Source organism: Syngnathus acus, chromosome 13 (genome assembly GCF_901709675.1).
Source record: "Syngnathus acus chromosome 13, fSynAcu1.2, whole genome shotgun sequence".
Classification (NCBI taxonomy): Eukaryota; Metazoa; Chordata; class Actinopteri; order Syngnathiformes; family Syngnathidae; genus Syngnathus; species Syngnathus acus.
This window is the reverse complement of record NC_051098.1, coordinates 7,233,418-7,253,517: the sequence shown is the minus strand read 5'-3', so window position 1 is coordinate 7,253,517 and position 20,100 is coordinate 7,233,418. Positions and strand designations below refer to the sequence as shown.

Here is a 20,100-nt window from a genome sequence, read left to right as displayed (position 1 = left end):
TTATTTATACTATCTATAGATAGCTCCACAATGGAAATTACTCTTCTGCAAATTCTTTCGCATGAAACTCATCCAAGCATACTTTTATTGACATTGCCCTTTGCCCTGGATCTCAGTCATGCTGTAAGAGAAAGGTAACTTATTGAATAAGGGACAAGAATAATTTGTATTACATTTAATTGGTCAGTGCAGGTGTACAGGAGAAATGTTCTGTTGTTTTACAAATATACAATGAAATATTTTCTACTCCAAACCAGTCAGTCAATCAGTGTACACTAATCAACATTGCAAATACTCAGTGACCAGAATATGATCATCCACCAAACAGCAAAGGTGGTTGCTAATCCTAAAATGGAGTTGCCACAAAGAAGCAGGCCTGTGTTATCTCCCCTTGACTTGTACAGATGTAAAGCCTCTTTCACATCCTTACTTTCAACATCAGCCACAGAAGCTGCCCACATTGTTCTCCATGAGACACTGAACAGGGTATCAGTAATGCATGGCTACAAGCAGCGGGCCTCTGCTGCTAGTGGGAATTTGGCTTACATAATGCCACGCCGAGTTACCTGACCTGGTGAGCTCATTACTGGGCTCATCACTTGCTGAGTCCATTGTTTGTTGCGATCATTGTGAGCATATATATATGCCCATTGGATACTTCATTGGGTGCTCTTGTACAAATGAGCTACTACAGGAGCTGTTTAAAAACGTTTGCCTTCATAAAAGAATTAATGCGGCATTTAAATTGAAGAAATTGGCCCTGTTGGATGTCATTCATGTTCCTATACTGTACTATACAACACGAAGTAAATAAATGGAGTGTCTAAATTTGTACTTGTTTTGAAGGACCTAAATCTCAATTTTACTTGCTTCGATCCTACGCGACTTTCTGTCTAACACGGTTTGGTCATGGACCCAAATTTTTTTTTGTCAGATACATTTTCAAGTAGTATTTCAAATGGATGATATGAGGGCCGTAGAAAGCTAAATGATTAGTGCGTAAACCTTAGCTAGTGATTTGATGAATTTTCGTGACCAATTTAAAGGTGTTTGATAATAAGTTTGATCTTTATGACTGCTTTATTACTGTGTTACGGAAAGCTAGTATTGTTTTTGATTTGGAAAGGGGGAAGTTTGCGGAAGCACCTCATCCACACAGTCACAAGTCAGTGTGGCTTGACACTGCAGTAGAATAAGTAGCTGCTTTATTTTCTCTTCCATCCAATTCATATAGCATCAAAATGATTTACTCAATCCGCCTGATATTGTAGTCTTTGTATTGCTTCTCTTTTAATAAAAGAGTCTCTCAACAGACTTGGATGTGTGTGGGTGACGGACGGCAAACGGACCTTCTGCTGCCCAACAACATGCCTGACCTACTGAATTAACGTAATAAAGGACCCCTTCCTGCCTTTCCAAAAAAGCAAGATTTTCTGTCAGGGTTAACACAATTTCCAAATTCTGAACCCCAAAGTCCGCGTAAAATCGAGATTTAGGTGTGTATATATTTATATTTGAATGCATCCTAAAAGTACAACACATGTAGAAGTACAGGGACCATCTAATATAAAGTCAAAACCATCATAGAGTGGAAGTTTTCTTTCAACGTTGATTTCTCATGGCAGGAAACAGATTTGTGTGTGGCTTTCGGCTTGATAATAATCCATGCTAAGATATGATGCAATGAGTTACTTGTTGTCATTTCACAATATGGCATTTCCTTCAAAGGGAATACAATTTGATAACAGTTTGAATCAATGTACTTTCATCTTAAATTTATATTTTCCAATTCAGATCAGTTTCTGTCACACTGCTAGTGACAGTAGTGATGTTCATCTTTACAGTGTTATGTACATAAAATCCCTTTTGCTGTTCTGTTGTTGTTGTTAGTGGTGCTAGTATTAGTTTAGCCTCAATTAACCAGGTTGCACATGATGCTTCAAGCCTGTTAAGCCTTACGTGATGGAAGTCAACAAAGCTCTTCTAAGGAAGGAAACCCACTGATGTTGATAACTTAATAATTGTCCTGTCAGGGTGATGAAGACATTGGATTCGTAGTTGTCTGTCCACCAGGATGGAGAATGATAGTGTACAAAACATGTGTTCTCACATGCAGACTTTGTGTTTGGTAACAATAGTTGAGCAAAATTTAAATCACAATCTTCAATTGTGCTGACATAATTGTATCCTTGCAAAAAATAAGAATAATTACTACCAGTCCCTGATTATTTTGTTTTGAACTTGAACTATGATATATTTTTACCCTCATATTGTACCTTATTTGTTCAACATACCTTGGGGTCAACACTGTCATTCCAGTCCATATATCATACGTAATACAAACATTATTCAAAAGACAATACAAACTGATCCAGATGTTTCTTGTCAATATTTTTCTCATCCCTCCACATCTTTCTTTTCAGCACTGCCAGTAACTCAAACAAGAGCACTCCTGCTTGCTCACCAGTCCTGCGCAAACGATCGCGCTCTCCCACACCACAGAGCCAGGAAGGTGACAACATGGTGGAGAAGGGCTCGGACCACTCCTCGGACAAGTCGCCCTCCACGCCCGAGCAAGTTGTCCAGAGGACCTACTCACTGCAGTCAGCACGCAGCGGGGGAAAGAACTCCAAAGTGAGTGCCGCCGTTTGCTTTTTCTAACCCTAGTGACCGAGAATGTTTTGACAGTCACGTAAAATACTATACTTACTATAAAAATCGAAAAACAAAAAAAATGTCTCTGTAATTCTTGAGATGTTTATAAAAATTGAGATGTTTATAAAAATTAATGGATTCCACCTGTATCACATCTGACGGAGCATCTCGGACCAAAAAACTGTTTTTGAGGTCGAAGGAAGTTTGCGGAGCTCAGAGACAGGACTTAGGTAAAGTAGGTTAGAGCAAGTCTACCAAAACACTTTTAAAGGCAGCATTTAATAAAATATAGTAGAGCTCTCTAGATAATGAGTGAAGATGGGGGATCATTCCAGAAGGACAATCATAACTGCAGGTCTACTGAGCTGGGCTTCATGTCAGAGTGGCCTGATAGCAAAAAACAAAACATAAAAAACACCTAAAGAACTTGTCTGGGAAGCCAAGATTGAACAATTTGGCTTTATTCTAAATAGTATGTATGTAAAAAAAAAGTTATAGTTGTAGTTTTGCTGAAGCATTTTGTCTGTATTGTGAGCTTTTACACTTAGCTTTAATTGTGCTGAGAAACCAGCTTTTACACGGATGCTGTAGTGGATGAAATATATTTTTCCTCTTATTCCTTTTACTATTTATCTAATTTTAAAAGAAAATCCAGATTCTGACAAAATCACAAAAAAGTAAAAAACAAATGTGACTTGATCATTTATAATTTAAGGCAAAGCAACCATAGGTGGACAGTTATATAGTTTTATCATAATGTTCTAAATAGACTAAGCTAAATTCAAATACATCATATACGTGCTGCTCAGAACGCCAAAGGGTTGTACAGTATTTGCATCGTGTCAAGGGGTTGCCATGATGTGCTGTTTCTAAGGGCAAATACATTTTCCAGTTTGTTTGTGATGAATGCTAATGAAGCCATTTCACCTTCACTGACTCATCGTCTGTCTTCTCTTTAACTTCATTTACTGTCCTCTTTTTTTTCATTCATCCACTCACAGTGTGCACTCTCTCCCTCCGCATTACTGGCCACCACTACATGTCCCATGATAACCTGCGCCATCTGATGACAACAATTCTGTTATCTTCAGCTGCTTTTTGTTCTTGGTGTTAATTTCTTTGTAGTCATCTTTTTTATCTGATTTTGTTTTTCTTTGTTCTTCTCCTGTTTGCATGCTAGTCTCACAAGCGACTTTCCAAAGTAAGCATTACTCTTTCTGTTCTTCAAATGTTTCTGTGCTCCTCCTACTCCTCCTCTGCCCCTTTGCGTCCCTCCTGTTGTCTTGTGAGAGCTGCTCTGTGGAAACATCTCACCCGAGCCTGCTTCTCCATCCTGTATACATGAACAACAGCTTATTACACCTCGCTCACCTCCTCTACATTCCCTCATGTTTCCTCTGCAGTGCTTTGCAATGTAGCCCTTGTTAATTGATTGATGATATTTATAACACACATTGACCCACCATATTATGAACATCTGCACAATCTAATAAGCACCGAAGCAAGAGCTGAACCATATACTGAGATGAAAGAAATAAAAATGAACACTTTCCAAGAGTTACTAATTCAATATGTCTTTTTTATAATTGTGGTTGTAGTGTAGAGTGCAAATAAAGTCTTTGATAAAGGCATGTTTTAAAATACAGGTCTTGTACTGAAGCTCACTAAATTGTGCAGATGTGGCAAACGTTTTTGCTGCACAGTGTAAAATGCATTTGGATCCTTTTTTGAGACTACTGGTGCAAAATCAAATTATAGCTGCGCACTGGGACAGGAGTTCCAAAACTGTGGCGCTATTAGCGCCCCCCAGAGAACATGTGACATTTAAATTAAAAGTGGTCTGGTGTAATATTTATTCAAATTGTTATTTTCTCCTATTTTTTTCTCACACAATATGTAGGTTAAATATGAACTTTCTCTCGATACAGATTTTAAAAGTGTGAAATGCCGTGCTATGATTTTCTCGCCCAGTTTAAAATATTTTCTACCATTTCTGAAAAATATTGTAAAAACAAGCAATGAAAAAGACAGTGAGTACATAAACAAGATGGTTGTTTTAAGGCTGCCTCGTGATGCTCTATTTGCTGCAGTGCACAATCTGCTTCACACACACTGTAACACACACAAAGCACATGCCAAATGATTACATCACTACTTCTGTGCCTCAAACTAAGCCGTCCACAACCCCTCCCACCCCACCCCACCCCAACCGCAATCCCTCTATCGTGTAAGCCAGTCAGCACTGGTCACATGACCCCAGCCATGGCGTGAGGTCGTCCCGGCAACGTGAGCTTGATCACCCTAACCCTAATGCAATCCAAATAAAAGAGCATGTTCAGCAAATGCCTCCCTGCACAAACACCAACAATCATGCTGGCCTGTCTGTCACATGCGCACTGGTCCGATCAGTGACATCATCGACATCAGGCCTGCGTCATGCTGTACTTTAACGGCAGCAGACAACTCCATAACGACACTCTTAGTTCTTTCAACACTTGTTTTTTCATTTGACTCACTGGTTGTTTTCTCTTGAATTTTCTTTCAGTATGACAGACTAAACCTGATTAAAGTAAGCATTATCTCCTTGATGTCTTTTGACCTTTTGGCCTTCCTCTCCAATCAATCCCGAGTCTCCCCACTTCCTCAGTACACCTGCCACCGTAGGATCCTCTGTGATAACTGCAGTGCTGTCAATGTTTCCCCTTTTCGTGAAAGGCCATGTAATTCTTATCAAGCATTGTTCAAGTTTTAAGGCTGAGTAAAAAGTACTTTCAATTTTATCATTGTGCATTCGATAAATGTCCACGCAGTCAAAGAACCGAAGCTTTTGTGTCACAATGATCCATTTTTGGGGCCATAATAATAATAATAGAATGGAATTTAATCAAATTAAATAAAACTATGGCTCTAAAGTCACACAAAACACAGCATGCATGATGTCATGCAGACGTCAATAGACCTCAGCAGTAAAGGTCAGTTTATCTTCAAGTCTGGTTGGAGCTCCCTGGAACATAAAGATTGTGGATTGGTCACATGAGATTCTGCTGGACGCTAATGGCCGTTAAATATTATCAGAATATCATGTTTAATACTGATCAGGCAATTGTTTTTTAACATACAAAACCCAATGCACGTTATCGCAGTCTCGTTTGCTTTCTACACCCCACTACGCACCACCCAACTGTTTTGATGCTGTCAAACGTCTTGTGCACTCACCACATCAAACATGTCGCACGCACGCACGCACATACACCCATGCATGCACTTTATTCAGCCAGAACCCTTAAAGTAATTCCTCTCTTGTGTCTGTGTCACCTTCAAATCAGATTAGTCCACATTAGCCCTGTGATTGTCACAGTCAGGCCTCGCCGAGCAGTGAGCAGTGTTGCATTATAGCAAATGACATGCCTGTAAGTGACTGCTTGTCAAATTCTAAAATGTACTATTGTCCTGAAAAGCACTTAGCACATTATCATTATTAACATTTTTTGTTTAAAAGCTAAAATGGACCCACTCATCATCTTGGCTGCAAATATATAATCAAACTACTACAAATAAACTGTAAATATTTTGTTTTGGTGGGTATGTTTCTTTGATTTTTTTTTTTTTTTATGAGAAAATGCAATCATTTAAAGAGTGCTTTCCTTTTATGATGCACCTGACCTCTATATTTTACCCTCATCTCATCCATGTATCTCCCCGGAATGGTGTCTTGCAGCATGATTCCCATTGGAAGGTCACTATTACAGTATAAGGCCGGAAATACTTGTCATTGACATGATTACAGTTGAGACACTCTGCTGCCCTCTGCTGTTCTGAAAATGTTCTACAAAACTTTTACTGAACACCGCGTTAGGTGTATTTATATATATGCACAGTTTGATGGGATAAATTCATTAAATATGCCAAGAAAATGCTGCTCATATTTGAATGACTTTCAGAGAGGAGTTCATTCATGACATTTTTTTGTGGTTGCAGTTTGCAGAAGGCATTGCAACCCAAAAAAATCCTTGTATTTTATTTTTTTTTTTAAACTTCTCACTGGCTCTCATTAGAAAGTGCCAGCTACAGTTTGACTTTCACAGATGGTGGTCACTTCTCTCATCCCCCGCATGGAGAGTAAAGTCATACTTTAAATAATCAAAATCTCTCTGTCTTTTTTTTTTTTTATCTCTTTGCCTCTGCAGAAGAGCCAAAGCTGGTATAACGTAAGTGCTTCTTTTCTTACTGTATATGTGACGTGTTTTTGTGTGCTCATTGTTTACCACTGTCTGTGTGTTGCTGACTTGCCAGTGACAAATATGTCAGTCAAAATAAATAGCACGAGTATAAAAGAGCAGCATGGACTTTTGTTCAACAGTTGATATTTAGTACATGGTATTTACATTAATTCTAACACACATGTTTGAATGCAATGTACTACTGCATTTATTCAATGATTGGTAAATTAAAATAAATTGCTGGAGGAGCAACAGGAATAATGTTCCAATAGGATATACACGTTGTTACTGTAAATGCACTAAGTCATAATATTCCACTTTAATAGAATCAATGCGTGTGAGCATGTTTGTCACATTCCACGTTGTCGGTTGAGAGCATTTACAAATTTCAGTAAAACAAAAAATAACCAAAATATGTCACAGCGGATTTACTCGAGACAGAGTCACTCAACAACACAAATATGTGCCAATTCTCCATGACACTAAATACTTCCTTACCAAGGCTATATAGACAATTCTAACTCCAACTGTGATGCAACACCCAGACATGGTCCACTGCAATGAAAATTGCAAGATGTAACGTAATTACGGTAAAGTTCACAGGCCGAATTGACTGTGGCAGTTTTTAATCATGCCACTAGGTGGCAAACTAACCCTGTTTGTAAAACAGTAACAGCACCGCTGTGCAAATTCTTCCTTGACACACTTTGAATGTCTGTTGTTTTATATCAAACCCACATTGTACACAAGAACAGGAATGTTGGATTTAATTCCACAGATTTGACCCCCGCCCCACCCCCCTAAGTCTTTTGGAGTCCTAATCCCATTTCTTTGATTATTATTATTATTATTATTATTACCCCTCCGTGAGTCGTCACCTTATCGTGGTGGAGGGGTTTGCGTGCCCCTATGATCCTAGGAGCCATGTTGTCTGGGGCTTCATGCCCCTGGTAGGGTCACCCATGGCAAACGGGTCCTAGGTGAGGGGCCAGACAAAGCACGGCTCATCAGCCCCTTATGATGATAAAAATTAATGGATCACGTTTTCCCTCGCCCGGACGCGGGTCACCGGGGCCCCCCTCTGGAGCCAGGCCTGGAGGCGGGGCTCGAAGGCGAGCGTCTGGTGGCCGGGCCTTCGCCCATGGGGCCCGGCCGGGCTCAGCCCGAAAAGGAAACGTGGGTCCCCCTTCCCATGGGCTCACCACCTGTGGGAGGGGCCAAAGGGGTCGGGTGCATTGCAAGCTGGGCGGCGGCCAAAGGCAGGGACCTTGGCGGTCTGATCCCCGGCTGCAGAAGCTGGCTCTTGGGACATGGAATGTCACCTCTCTGGCTGGAAAGGAGCCCGAGCTGGTGTGCGAGGCAGAAAAGTTCCGACTAGATATAGTCGGACTTGCCTCCACGCACAGTTTGGGTTCCGGTACAAGCCCTCTCGAGAGGGGCTGGACTCTCTTCCACTCTGGAGTTGCCCACGGTGAGAGGCGTCGGGCAGGTGTGGGTATACTTATTGCCCCCCGGCTGGGCGCCTGCACATTGGGGTTCACCCCGGTGAACGAGAGGATAGCCTCCCTCCGCCTTCGGGTGGGGGGACGGGTCCTGACTGTTGTTTGTGTCTATGCACCAAACGGCAGCTCAGAGTACCCACCCTTCTTGGAGTCCCTGGAGGAAGTGCTGGAGAGCGCTCCTTCTGGGGACTCCGTCGTTCTACTGGGTGACTTCAATGCTCACGTGGGCAATGACAGTGAGACCTGGAAGGGCGTGATTGGGAGGAACGGCCCCCCCGATCTGAACCCGAGCGGTGTTCTATTGTTGGACTTCTGTGCTCGACACGGATTTTCAATAATGAACACCATGTTCAAACATAAGGGTGTCCATGTGTGCACTTGGCACCAGGACACCCTAGGCCGCAGTTCGATGATCGACTTTGTAGTCGTGTCATCGGATTTGCGGCCGCATGTTTTGGACACTCGGGCGAAGAGAGGGGCGGAGCTGTCAACTGATCACCACCTGGTGGTGGGTTGGCTCCGATGGTGGGGGAAGATGCCGGTCCGACCTGGCAGACCCAAACGTTCTGTGAGGGTCTGCTGGGAACGTCTGGCGGAATCCCCTGTCAGGAAGAGCTTCAACTCCCACCTCCGGCAGAGCTTTTCCCACGTCCCGGGGGAGGCGGGGGACATTGAGTCCGAGTGGACCTTGTTCCGCGCCTCCATTGTTGAGGCGGCCGACCGGAGCTGTGGCCGTAAGGTCATTGGTGCCTGTCGTGGCGGCAATCCCCGAACCCGCTGGTGGACACCGGCGGTAAGGGATGCCGTCAAGCTGAAGAAGGAGTCCTATCGGGCCGTTTTGGCCTGCGGGACTCCGGAGGCAGCTGACAGGTACCGGATGGCCAAGCGGAACGCGGCTTCGGCGGTTGCTGAGGCAAAAACCCGGGCGTGGGAGGAGTTCGGCGAGGCCATGGAGAATGACTTCCGGACGGCTTCGAGGAAATTCTGGTCCACCATCCGGCGTCTCAGGAGGGGGAAGCAGTGCAACGTCAACACTGTTTACAGTGGAGATGGCGTGCTGCTGACCTCGACTCGGGACGTCGTGTGTCGGTGGGGAGAATACTTCGAAGACCTCCTCAATTCCACCGACACGCCTTCCATTGTGGAAGCAGGGCCTGAGGACTCTGAGGCGGACTCTCCAATCTCTGGGGTTGAAGTCACTGAGGTAGTTAAAAAACTCCTCGGTGGCAAGGCCCCGGGGGTGGATGAGATCCGCCCGGATTTCTTAAGGGCTCTGGATGTTGTGGGGCTGTCATGGCTGACACGTCTCTACAGCATCGCGTGGACATCGGGGACAGTGCCTCTGGATTGGCAGACTGGGGTGGTGGTTCCCCTCTTTAAGAAGGGGGACCGGAGGGTGTGTTCCAATTACAGGGGAATTACACTCCTCAGCCTCCCTGGTAAGGTCTATTCAGGGGTGCTGGAGAGGAGGGTCCGTCGGGAGGTCGAACCTCGGATTCAGGAGGAACAGTGTGGCTTTCGTCCTGGCCGTGGAACAGTGGACCAGCTCTTCACCCTCAACAGGATCCTCGAGGGTGCATGGGAGTTCGCCCAACCAGTCCACATGTGTTTTGTGGACTTGGAGAAGGCGTTCGACCGTGTCCCTCGGGAGGTTCTGTGGGGGGTGCTTCGGGAGTACGGGGTACCGAGCCAACTGATAAGGGCGGTTCGGTCCCTGTATCACCGATGCCAGAGTGTGGTCCGCATTTCCGGCAGTAAGTCGGATTCGTTCCCAGTGAGGGTTGGACTCCGCCAAGGCTGCCCTTTGTCACCGATTCTGTTCATAATTTTTATGGACAGAATTTCTAGGTGCAGCCGAGGCGTTGAGGGTGTCCGGTTTGGGGACCTCAGCATCGCGTCTCTGCTTTTTGCAGACGACGTTGTGCTGTTGGCTTCTTCAGGCCGTGATCTCCAGCTCTCACTGGAGCGGTTCGCAGCCGAGTGTGAAGCGGTCGGGATGAGGGTCAGCACCTCCAAATCCGAGTCCATGGTCCTCGATCGGAAAAGGGTGGAATGCCCTCTCCGGATCGGGGATGAGATCCTGCCCCAAGTGGAGGAGTTTAAGTATCTTGGGGTCTTGTTCACGAGTGAGGGGAGGATGGAGCGCGAGATCGACAGGCGGATCGGTGCAGCGTCGGCAGTAATGCGGACTCTGTACCGGTCCGTCGTGGTAAAGAGAGAGCTGAGCCAAAAGGCAAAGCTCTCAATTTACCGGTCGATTTACGCTCCTACCCTCACCTATGGTCACGAGCTATGGGTCGTGACCGAAAGAACGAGATCCCGGATACAAGCGGCCGAAATGAGTTTTCTCCGCAGGATGTCCGGGCTCTCCCTTAGAGATAGGGTGAGGAGTTCGGTCATCCGGGAGAGACTCGGAGTAGAGTCGCTACTCCTCCACGTTGAGAGGAGCCAGATGAGGTGGCTCGGGCATCTCATCAGGATGCCTCCTGGACGCCTCCCTGGGGAGGTGTTCCGGGCATGTCCCACCGGTAGGAGACCCCGGGGACGACCCAGGACGCGCTGGAGAGACTATGTCTCTCGGCTGGCCTGGGAACGCCTTGGGATCCCCCGGGATGAGCTAGATGAAGTGGCTGGGGAGAGGGAAGTCTGGGAGTCCCTCCTGAAGCTGCTGCCCCCGCGACCCGACCCCGGATAAGCGGAAGAAGATGGATGGATGGATGGATTATTATTATTATTATTATTCCTTGTGTGTGTACACTCTCTCCCCAGCATGAAAGACAACACATCATGAGAGTAAGCATGACTTGTATTCTTTTGCTCACTTTGGCCTGTCAGACTGGCGGCATGATACTAATCTGTCTCCCCGATCCGTTTGTCGTTTCATTTACAAAGGACTGTTCCCACCTCACTGCAATGCCAAACTAGACAGTTACATATATATCATTTGCAAAACTTCAAATGTATGATAATGTTGCTGAGAGGGCTATGTCAAAACATACTGTATTTATAGTAGGCATTAAATTCTGGATTGTGCAAATTTAATGTCTGTTCAGAGTTCTAAGTCTGGTTTGCAACAGGTGGCAACAGATGCATGGAATTTCTCACTCTACTAAACAAATCCATTAATGGAAGTTATGGCCTTTACATGACTTGACAATGAAGCATGAGGCTTAATGTTTCTGTGTCCAAATAAAAATAGAGACTGGGTCTAGTGTACTGGATTGTAAGCATGTTACTCACATCTCTTCTACTGATGTCAGTTAACAATTAGTGCTTTAGAGTTGACGTAGTTGCAGATGACATTGTTAACAATCCACTTTAACAACTAACCTTAACAGGGAGGAAAGGAGATTCATTGTTTTTATGTATAGTGAATTAGTTGACATTACAAAAATTGCTTTTGCTGTGTTATAATTTCTGTGTATCCCTTAATTTATTACAACAATATTTGTATGTGTACCTTTGAGTGGCACAATGGCCGACTGGTTAGCAAATCACAGTGCAGAGGATAAGCGGTTCAGCTGGATGGATAGATCTATTTGTATGCCTCCACTGTTCCAATATGCAGCATAATGCAGCCTCTGGGAATGAATACTCTCTGCCAAGTTCAAAAGGGTGAAGGCAAGAGGGATTGTTTTGCTTTGTTTGTTGGTGGTCTCGTGTGTTAGTCATTTGGATTTTTTTTTTGGTAGTTTCCACAAAACCTTTTGTAAAATCACGTCAAGATCCCCTTAAGTTTTGTCGCAAGTAAGAACCAAGATTCTCGTGAGGCATATAGTGTTGGGTGATATGGAAAAAAATCTTTTATCATAATATAGGCCAATGTCGTAGTATTTGGTTTTTGCATTTACCCACCTAATTATTTGTGAATTTCCATTAACTGTTAGATTTAATTTTGCACCATGGGTTTGTTTTTCACTTCCCTGGTTTGCTGTTCAGTCAGCCAGTAAAAAGCTTTTCTCCAGAAAATCAAGCTTCCTCTATTATTTGTATTTACAATTGCCATAATCCTCTTTAAGAAGCATGAATATTTATTTGAAAGAGAATAAATGATATCTGGTTAATATATATGGTTCACCAAAAAAACCTTCGACAATTCATGTCCTCATTTTCCAAACGCTTATTGGTTGCTGTCAGGAAGACAGGATGTAACACAATGGTAAACACGCTCATGCCCCATCTTTTTTTAGAATGTGCTGGAGGCATGAAATTCAAAGTGAGAGAATATGTGCAAAATATAAACATGATCTTGTCTTGGTAGTGCTTTATAGTCAATTGATTATAGGTTGAAAAGTATTTACTACTTTTCTATCCATGGCAAGTTACTCGAAACTGCATCTGCTCTTGACAAATCACACAGATGAAAACACCAATCTGCTATAGCAGGCATTTGCACAAGCCAAGAAAATATTAGCTACGGTCTACCTAACGGCAGGCATTTGCACAAGCCAAGAAAATATTAGCTACGGTCTACCTAACGAAATGCAGTATTAACAAAAGCTTGATTCTGCGAATTCTTTGGAGAGCGCTCGAAGCATTTGACCAACCTAGTCAGGGACAGAAAAAAACCACAATTATAAATACACGGCTAAAAATAGATGTTTTAATCTATGTTTGTGCATCCACCCCATGTCAATCGTGACCTTTAAAAGCATTGAGGCACTGTTGTTGTTTTTTCTTTCCAAAATTGTCCTTGAGTGAGTTCTGCGAATCAAGGCTTAATTCATCTGCACACTACAAATCCTTCCCCTGCAGATCTCCTCTGCACAAACAAGAGGGAATATGTTAGAGTGGTGCTCACTCTAACTTATTTTGCAAGAACCACACGGGAGACAGTATGCCCTTTTAAACACCTGCAGGTGGAGGGTCATTCGTCGTTGTGCATACAGCGATGATCGAATGAGGTCTGACTCTGGCCTCTTGCAAGAGCATTTTTATTAAGAGAAACAGGGTGGGGGTGAGAGTGGACTGGATGGAGAGAAAGCCCTTGACCTCTAGTCAAAGCATAGCAGGGGGTGTTTTACGACGTTGTGTAGGATGAGACAAGCTAGGTTATTTATTACAGGTTACATTCCAACATAAGCATAAAACTAATCTAGCTAGGTTATTTATTGCAGGTTACATTCCAACATAATCATACGATCAAGATAATCTAGAAAAACCTGACAGAATACATTAACAAAAAAGGGTGGGGAGTGCATGTGGTTGTTATTCAAAATAGCAGAAGAACTGTTGAGCCTGCCAACAAGGATGTAGCGTGCACGCGCTTTTCCTCGGTTTTCCTCAGTATTGACAGTGACACCCACCCACATTGCTGGTGTCGATACGTAATAATAAAATGGATTTCTAGTCAAATATTAATGAAGCCTTCCGTAGCAAAAAGGATGAGCTTATCGGTCACCTCCACCTCTAAAATGACTCAGACCCCACCCTGGTGTACTGTACCAGCCTCTTCCATCCCTGTCTGTTTGTGCAGGGTGTTAATCGTTAACCAGATCTATAAATACTGTCTCTCGCTGACTACCTCGACACTGCATTGGTGCAACAATGACCTCGTTCTTCACTTGATTTATTAGAGAGCAATGAATTGAATGAGCTTCATATAAAAGGGCACTTATTAAAAGGATTACAAGGAAAACTTATTCTGTCATCCTAAATTCAACAGAAATGTTTAACCACATGCTAGAAAGGCCTTCCACTTAAGAGATGTTTTTTATGTGAATCAGCAGCATGTTTCCATTAGTTTCTGCTACTACAATTTCAGTCCTCAGAGAGTAGTTAAACAGCATACTGTATATTGGGTAACAGCAGGAAGTCACAGTTAGAGTTCTTGGAAAGAAGGTTTAGACTTATATTGCCGTGGCCTCCATGCTTGCATTCTGGATTCTTGTAAATATTTTTAAGTCATGTGTTGCAGGACGTTATGCATGCCAATGTATGTGAAGTGCCATTAAAATAGAAGCTGCAAAGCTTTGCAAGTTTCTGGCCCGCTGGGGGTAATGTAAGGGGATCATGTGTCATGTTTTGAGGCCATTGAGTGGCCTCTAACTAAATTTTAGTCAGAGTGAACAAGAAAGTGTCTGCCCAAACATTCCTAGTTAGTGATCTGCTCATTTGGCACAAGAATCTTACCTGGCTTTCAACTCCATCCACCCAATTATACTGTATATTACACGCACACAAAAAAGGAGTATTTTTGCTTTCTATGGATAAAAATGTGAATGACTTGGCCAAATGGTTGTCGTTGCTAGAGCAAACTTGAAATACAGAATGGTCTGCTATAAAAATGTAAGCTGATAGCAAAATAAAACTTGCATCAGAACTCACTTCTTGAATTGATATAAATATATTTAGCATCTTTCTTTCATTATTCCCACTGGAACCTCACTTTTAGAGATTCCATTGAACATACTTGGCATTGTTGGAGGGAATTGCAGTTTCACGCTTTATTATACTATGTTACACTGGCTGTGTTGTTCTGCGGCCTAGTTGTGACTCTGTCATGATTGATGGTGTTGTTTTGCACTTGGAGGTAACTGGAGGTTATGCTCACATCTGTTCTCTGTAACTCAATCACTTGGGCAGACTCAACACTCTCTGCAACAGCCTTAAAACTTCACGTTTTCTCTAAACATCCTCAGCACCCCATTCACAATTCTTCCACTTCTTGACGTGCTTCATTCTGTGGCTCATAAACAGACTAATTACAACACTCTCAGAACACAACTTGCACACTTCCTTTGGAATAAGAAGAGAGAAGAGGAGTGGTGTCGGTGGGGAGGTGGGTGCTTCTGCCATGATAATAAAGGACTTGTTGCTCGGGGTTACTTGAGGGCAACGGCCGTAACTCCTCTCCCCGTGTATGTGTGTGTAAAAGAAAGAGAGAGAGACACACACACACAAGGCTCATGTGGTTGAAGTGTGCCTGTGTGTCCACTGCTCAACATTGACAGCGCGCAGCAACCCAAAACACAGAAGAGGGCGGACACTCACCAGCTACTCTTTACTTTGACTAGTCACTGACGAGCATTGGATTTGGGTGGCAGGCAGGATATTCGCAAAATCCATGAGACACAAAGGCTCCAACATGGAACTGGATGAGGATTGTTTGATGTCGGATTGGGAGGCTGTGCTGGAGCTGGATGAGGCCCTGGCAGGGTGGTTTCTGCAGGGTCCAGCAAGAGGGCAGTGGGGTTGGGAGTGGGGCTGGGCCAGCTCAGACCTTCAGGAACCCGAGTGGAACTCTGAAGAGATCCCAGCAGTAAGTCCTCCACTACTTTGTAAATGAGGCCATGTAGGGGAACTGATGATTTTGAAGATTCATTTGGCTGCAGTAGGAACAAAATGAGGCTCCAGAAATGTACCGTTTGCTCCTCTGTGGTAGTTCCCCATTAATAGATAAATAAGTACTGGCCTGGTTGTAAGTTGCTGCTGCTTGAAAGCTCAAAGAGCTCTGTTGTTTGGCGTCATCTCAGGCTGGTTTATCATTTGCATACTGCTCAGAAAAGCACATATTTTCATATTCAAACTTGCTCATCAAAGGAGATGTTCTTTTCCCTCTGGCCTTGTTCCAAGCGAATATATTATTTCTTGTTCGGGTATACATCTTGTTGCTGGGATGGCAGCTATTGTTTTTCTTGAAGGTTTCCTGTTGAAGCAAAAACATCTGGCTCAGACAGCGAGAGCCCTTGCTCTGGCATGCTTTTGGAGATTTCAGACAATGACCTTGTCTGGTCAAGCTAACAAAATGAAGACTTGATCAAGCTGTTGTGATATTACTGCCCCCCCCCCCAAAAAAAAGCTGGAGCATTTGTATCTTTGTGCTTAAAAGTAAAACCCTATCCGTTTTTTCTCAAGATTGACTCATAACTGCATTTTCAAGTATAGCCATAGCATAAGTTACACCTGGACAATGTAATAAAATTCTGTATAATAACTGTATACATGATTGATTACCAAAAGTGTAAAACTGCTTCAATTCATTAACATTATTTTGAGTTAATCAAAATAAAACAAACACCTCACAGAGTGTCTCACAAACATCATTGTTGGCATATTTTGAAACAGTCCTTTCACTGGATCAATTGTACAGGTGTACCTAATGTTTTGGTCATTGTGTAGCGCACAAGTTTGCTGTGTGATGCCAAAGAGAGAATGTGACTCTTTTAAAAGCTCACCGCATGTTAACTGAATGATCTGCAGTGGGCTGTTTTGGAATTGTGCTTCTACTAAGTCGCGGCTTTTCTGTGATAACTCTGCTTGCTGTTGAGTCAACAGCCTTGAACACAATCTTGTCAAAATCCCTCACACGATTAACACCATTGCCAGTCTAGGGATTTGACAAGCTTTGAAGATAATGAATTGGGCTGCATAACAGAGACTACGCTTGTGTGTCAACAAGCAAGCATGAAGATGCGTGTGCTTTTGCGTCAGGAGCCGATAGTGTAGCAATGCGTCTCACTCTGCTCGTTCGTCCCTGCAGGTGCTGAGCCCCACATACAAACAGCGCAATGAGGACTTCAGAAAACTCTTCAAGCAGCTACCTGACACAGAGAGACTCATTGTGGGTGAGCGGACGCCAGTGACACACAGACGCCATCTGAAACGATTGGCTCACACCCTCATACGGTCACATGTTTCATCTTGACTGTTATTTTGCAATTTGACTTGCCTCAAAGTCCTCGTGTCCTCTCGGTCCTCGTGAGGACTGCGACTATTGTGTCCTCGTGAGGACTGCTACTATTGCCTGATGAATACTCATCAAATAAACCGTGACCTAGCGCTGCTAAAATTAAAAATGCTGACTTACAACAGCAGCAAAAAATACCAAATGGAGCGCCAACTGATTAAGGTTCACAGATATGTGTGATATATGATGTCTCAGGCAAATGTGGTCCTTGCCTTTATTTGTGTTTGTGCCAAAATTGCTCTTTCCTTGCACAAAGGTTTTACGTAAATTGTTTGCAAGGAGAGTTTGCATAGTTTTAATGTCTAACAAATGGTAATGAAAACAATTTTTTGATCTATCCATCCATCCACCCATCTTGACTTGCCAACTGCTGACATGGCCGCTCTGCAGTACTAGTTAGCATTGTCAACTGTGTTTTGGTTAATGTAGTAGTTTGCACAGCTGACTTTCATGCAGCTAGTGTGGGATCAATTCCTCCTCATATCACAATATCAATCACAAGCTTGCAATTTTAGATATTAGAAAATGGTTGCAGGATTGTACTGATACTGATACTGTGTCATTTCTTCATGCGTCAGACTATTCCTGTGCGCTGCAACGGGACATCCTCCTGCAGGGACGACTCTACCTCTCCGAGAACTGGATCTGTTTCTATAGCAACATATTCCGCTGGGAAACACTGGTATGCTTGTTGTCATTCTCTGGGCTCTTTTTTTTTTTTTGCCCAGTGCCAGTCTAGTGTGTATATACGTACGTATGTCCCCCGTGCCAATACTTTGATGTGGTTCCATCAGGTGTAAACTTTATAATACAATACACCTTTATTTATATTGTGCATTCCACAACAGCCGCTGCTTTGATAAACTTTGCATCTTTAGTCTACTGTCAGGGGAGCTTGGCACAGGTCTAAGGATCCTGCTGGACACTCATCATGATGCAGAGAGATTCACCAAATTCCAAACTAGGGGTCTTGCGTCAGCCCAAAAATCAGGATATGGCCATTTTTACACAGAATCTCTATATAGAGCGCTCTTAAGTTTTCTATTCATTGGAAAGGTTGGCTGTTATTTTGAAGTTTTTATTTTTACTTTGCATCTTATTATATGCAGCTGACAGTGCGGCTAAAGGACATCTGCTCAATGACGAAAGAAAAGACTGCCCGCCTCATTCCCAACGCCATCCAGGTCTGCACTGACAATGAGAAGGTAAGGTTTTACTGGCCCAAAAAATTAAATACCACCCCTAGATTGTGCTCTTTGATGAGATAATTATTTGATTAGCTTAATTAGTGGAGCCATACTTCATAACACTTTTTCTCTGCAGCACTTTTTCACCTCTTTTGGAGCCAGAGACAGGACGTACATGATGATGTTCAGACTTTGGCAGAATGCGCTGCTTGACAAGGTAAGTTGACAATTTAGTTGGAAACTGAGATGATAAGATATGTTGTGTTCCTCTAGAATAATACACATTTTGCATGTTGAAATGCTGTTGTAGCTGTCACAGAAAAAACGGAATCATTTTATTTATACCAAGATTTGTTTTTTGTTGTTGCACACCAGTCACAGTATTACATGTTTTTGTTTTTGTCTTTATCATCCTACTCAGTATTTTAACACATTTATGGGACTCCAAATACAATTTCACTCAGGGCCCCAACAACCATCCACACTTGCATTTTCTCTGCCACTTTGTGATAACTGGATTCTCATTAGGCATTCAAGTAACTCAAGTAAATCACTAAACGAGGTGTGGTTATACATAATTTTCACACCCTGCAATCTATCATACTCACATTTACATTATCTGTCAAATCATTGAAACATCAATGAAACTATAATTCACAACCTTTTGCGATGACCCTCTAATTCATCCACTTGAAAAATCCCGAAGATGTCCAGTGGGATGTCCTGTGATCTTCTACAAAAATGCACCTACGATGGCATTATGCTTTCTTCTCAGCCGCTGTGCCCCAAAGAGCTGTGGCACTTTGTCCACCAGTGCTACGGCAACGAGCTCGGCCTGACCAGTGATGATGAGGACTATGTCCCCCCTGATGATGACTTCAACACCATGGGGTGAGTGTGGCTACACGGTGGAGGAGCCGGTTGCTATGGTTGCAAACAATTATCCAAACCACACGCTGATTGATTAAAAGCTGTTTACACCGGCACAATGAAAACATTAACAACCTCCTCTTCTCTCTGTTTATTTACACTTACTTAAGAGTTCCCAATGACTGGGAAGTGAGAGGTGGATTTCTAAATTAAAAGCAGCAGAGCTGTGTTTAAATGAGTTTCCCAAGTAATTACTGTGCTTTCTGTTGTGTTGCCTAGCGGCTAGTTTCTGAATGTTGTCGCTCTTTAGTGCAGGAAGTGTGTTTTGCTGGTTATACTTCAGTGGTTAAAAACAATTCTCTAAATAAGGAGTAGTTTTCTTAAGAACAACTCTGTATGCTACAGTTCAGTATGAATCATAGAAAGAAAAGAAAAGTCACTTTTTTACCCATTCAACATTTTTGTTTTGGTTGAAAAAGAAAAAAAAAAACTTGTGAGATGATGTTGGAAATATGTTCACAATTGTCATCTTGTTATTAAGAGGTAATTTTATATCTACTTTGAAACTACTGTTAGGTCATGAGCAGTGGGCAAACCTTTATGCTTATAGTCTACGTTTTACTTGGATGGACAGATGGGACAAGTCATTTTTAGATGAAATAGCAAAATATGTATGTAGAATATGTAAAATAAATTAAATAATAATTAAATGTCATTCTAAATTGCATTACTTGAATATTTTATTTAATAATGATTAGATATTTTATTTGTAATGAAATCCATAAATGTAAAATGTTACGGAAGAGGATTAGGGCCAGTGAAGAAGAAAAAAAGGGGGGTGACAGGATTCTGAATAAAGTCAGAATTCATAGAATAAAGTCAGAATTCCCACTTTAAAGTCAGAATTCTCACTTTAAAGTCAGAATTCATCCCCCTTTTTTTTTCTTCACTGGCCCTAATCCTCTTCCGTAAAATTT

At 42.8% G+C, this 20,100-nt stretch overlaps 1 protein-coding gene across 15 annotated transcripts in view; it reads left to right on the top strand.

Annotated features, from left to right (window-relative positions):
* The window catches only part of LOC119132955 (protein Aster-B-like), a 52,326-nt gene that overhangs the window by 23,513 nt on the left and 8,713 nt on the right, over nt 1-20,100 (top strand). For 7 of the 15 annotated variants that reach the window (XM_037268521.1, XM_037268506.1, XM_037268518.1 and 4 more), the window contains 10 exons: nt 2,424-2,634; nt 3,836-3,856; nt 5,201-5,224; nt 6,843-6,863; nt 11,147-11,170; nt 16,860-16,944; nt 17,645-17,748; nt 18,176-18,271; nt 18,390-18,470; nt 19,029-19,144. In XM_037268521.1, the coding sequence (XP_037124416.1) occupies nt 2,521-2,634; nt 3,836-3,856; nt 5,201-5,224; nt 6,843-6,863; nt 11,147-11,170; nt 16,860-16,944; nt 17,645-17,748; nt 18,176-18,271; nt 18,390-18,470; nt 19,029-19,144 (686 nt within the window). In that variant the 5' untranslated portion in view covers nt 2,424-2,520. Of the gene's footprint in view, nt 1-2,423; nt 2,635-3,835; nt 3,857-5,200; nt 5,225-6,842; nt 6,864-11,146; nt 11,171-14,787; nt 15,639-16,859; nt 16,945-17,644; nt 17,749-18,175; nt 18,272-18,389; nt 18,471-19,028; nt 19,145-20,100 lie in introns of those variants that run through there. The other 8 variants (XM_037268513.1, XM_037268512.1, XM_037268509.1 and 5 more) reach the window with 7 other exon arrangements.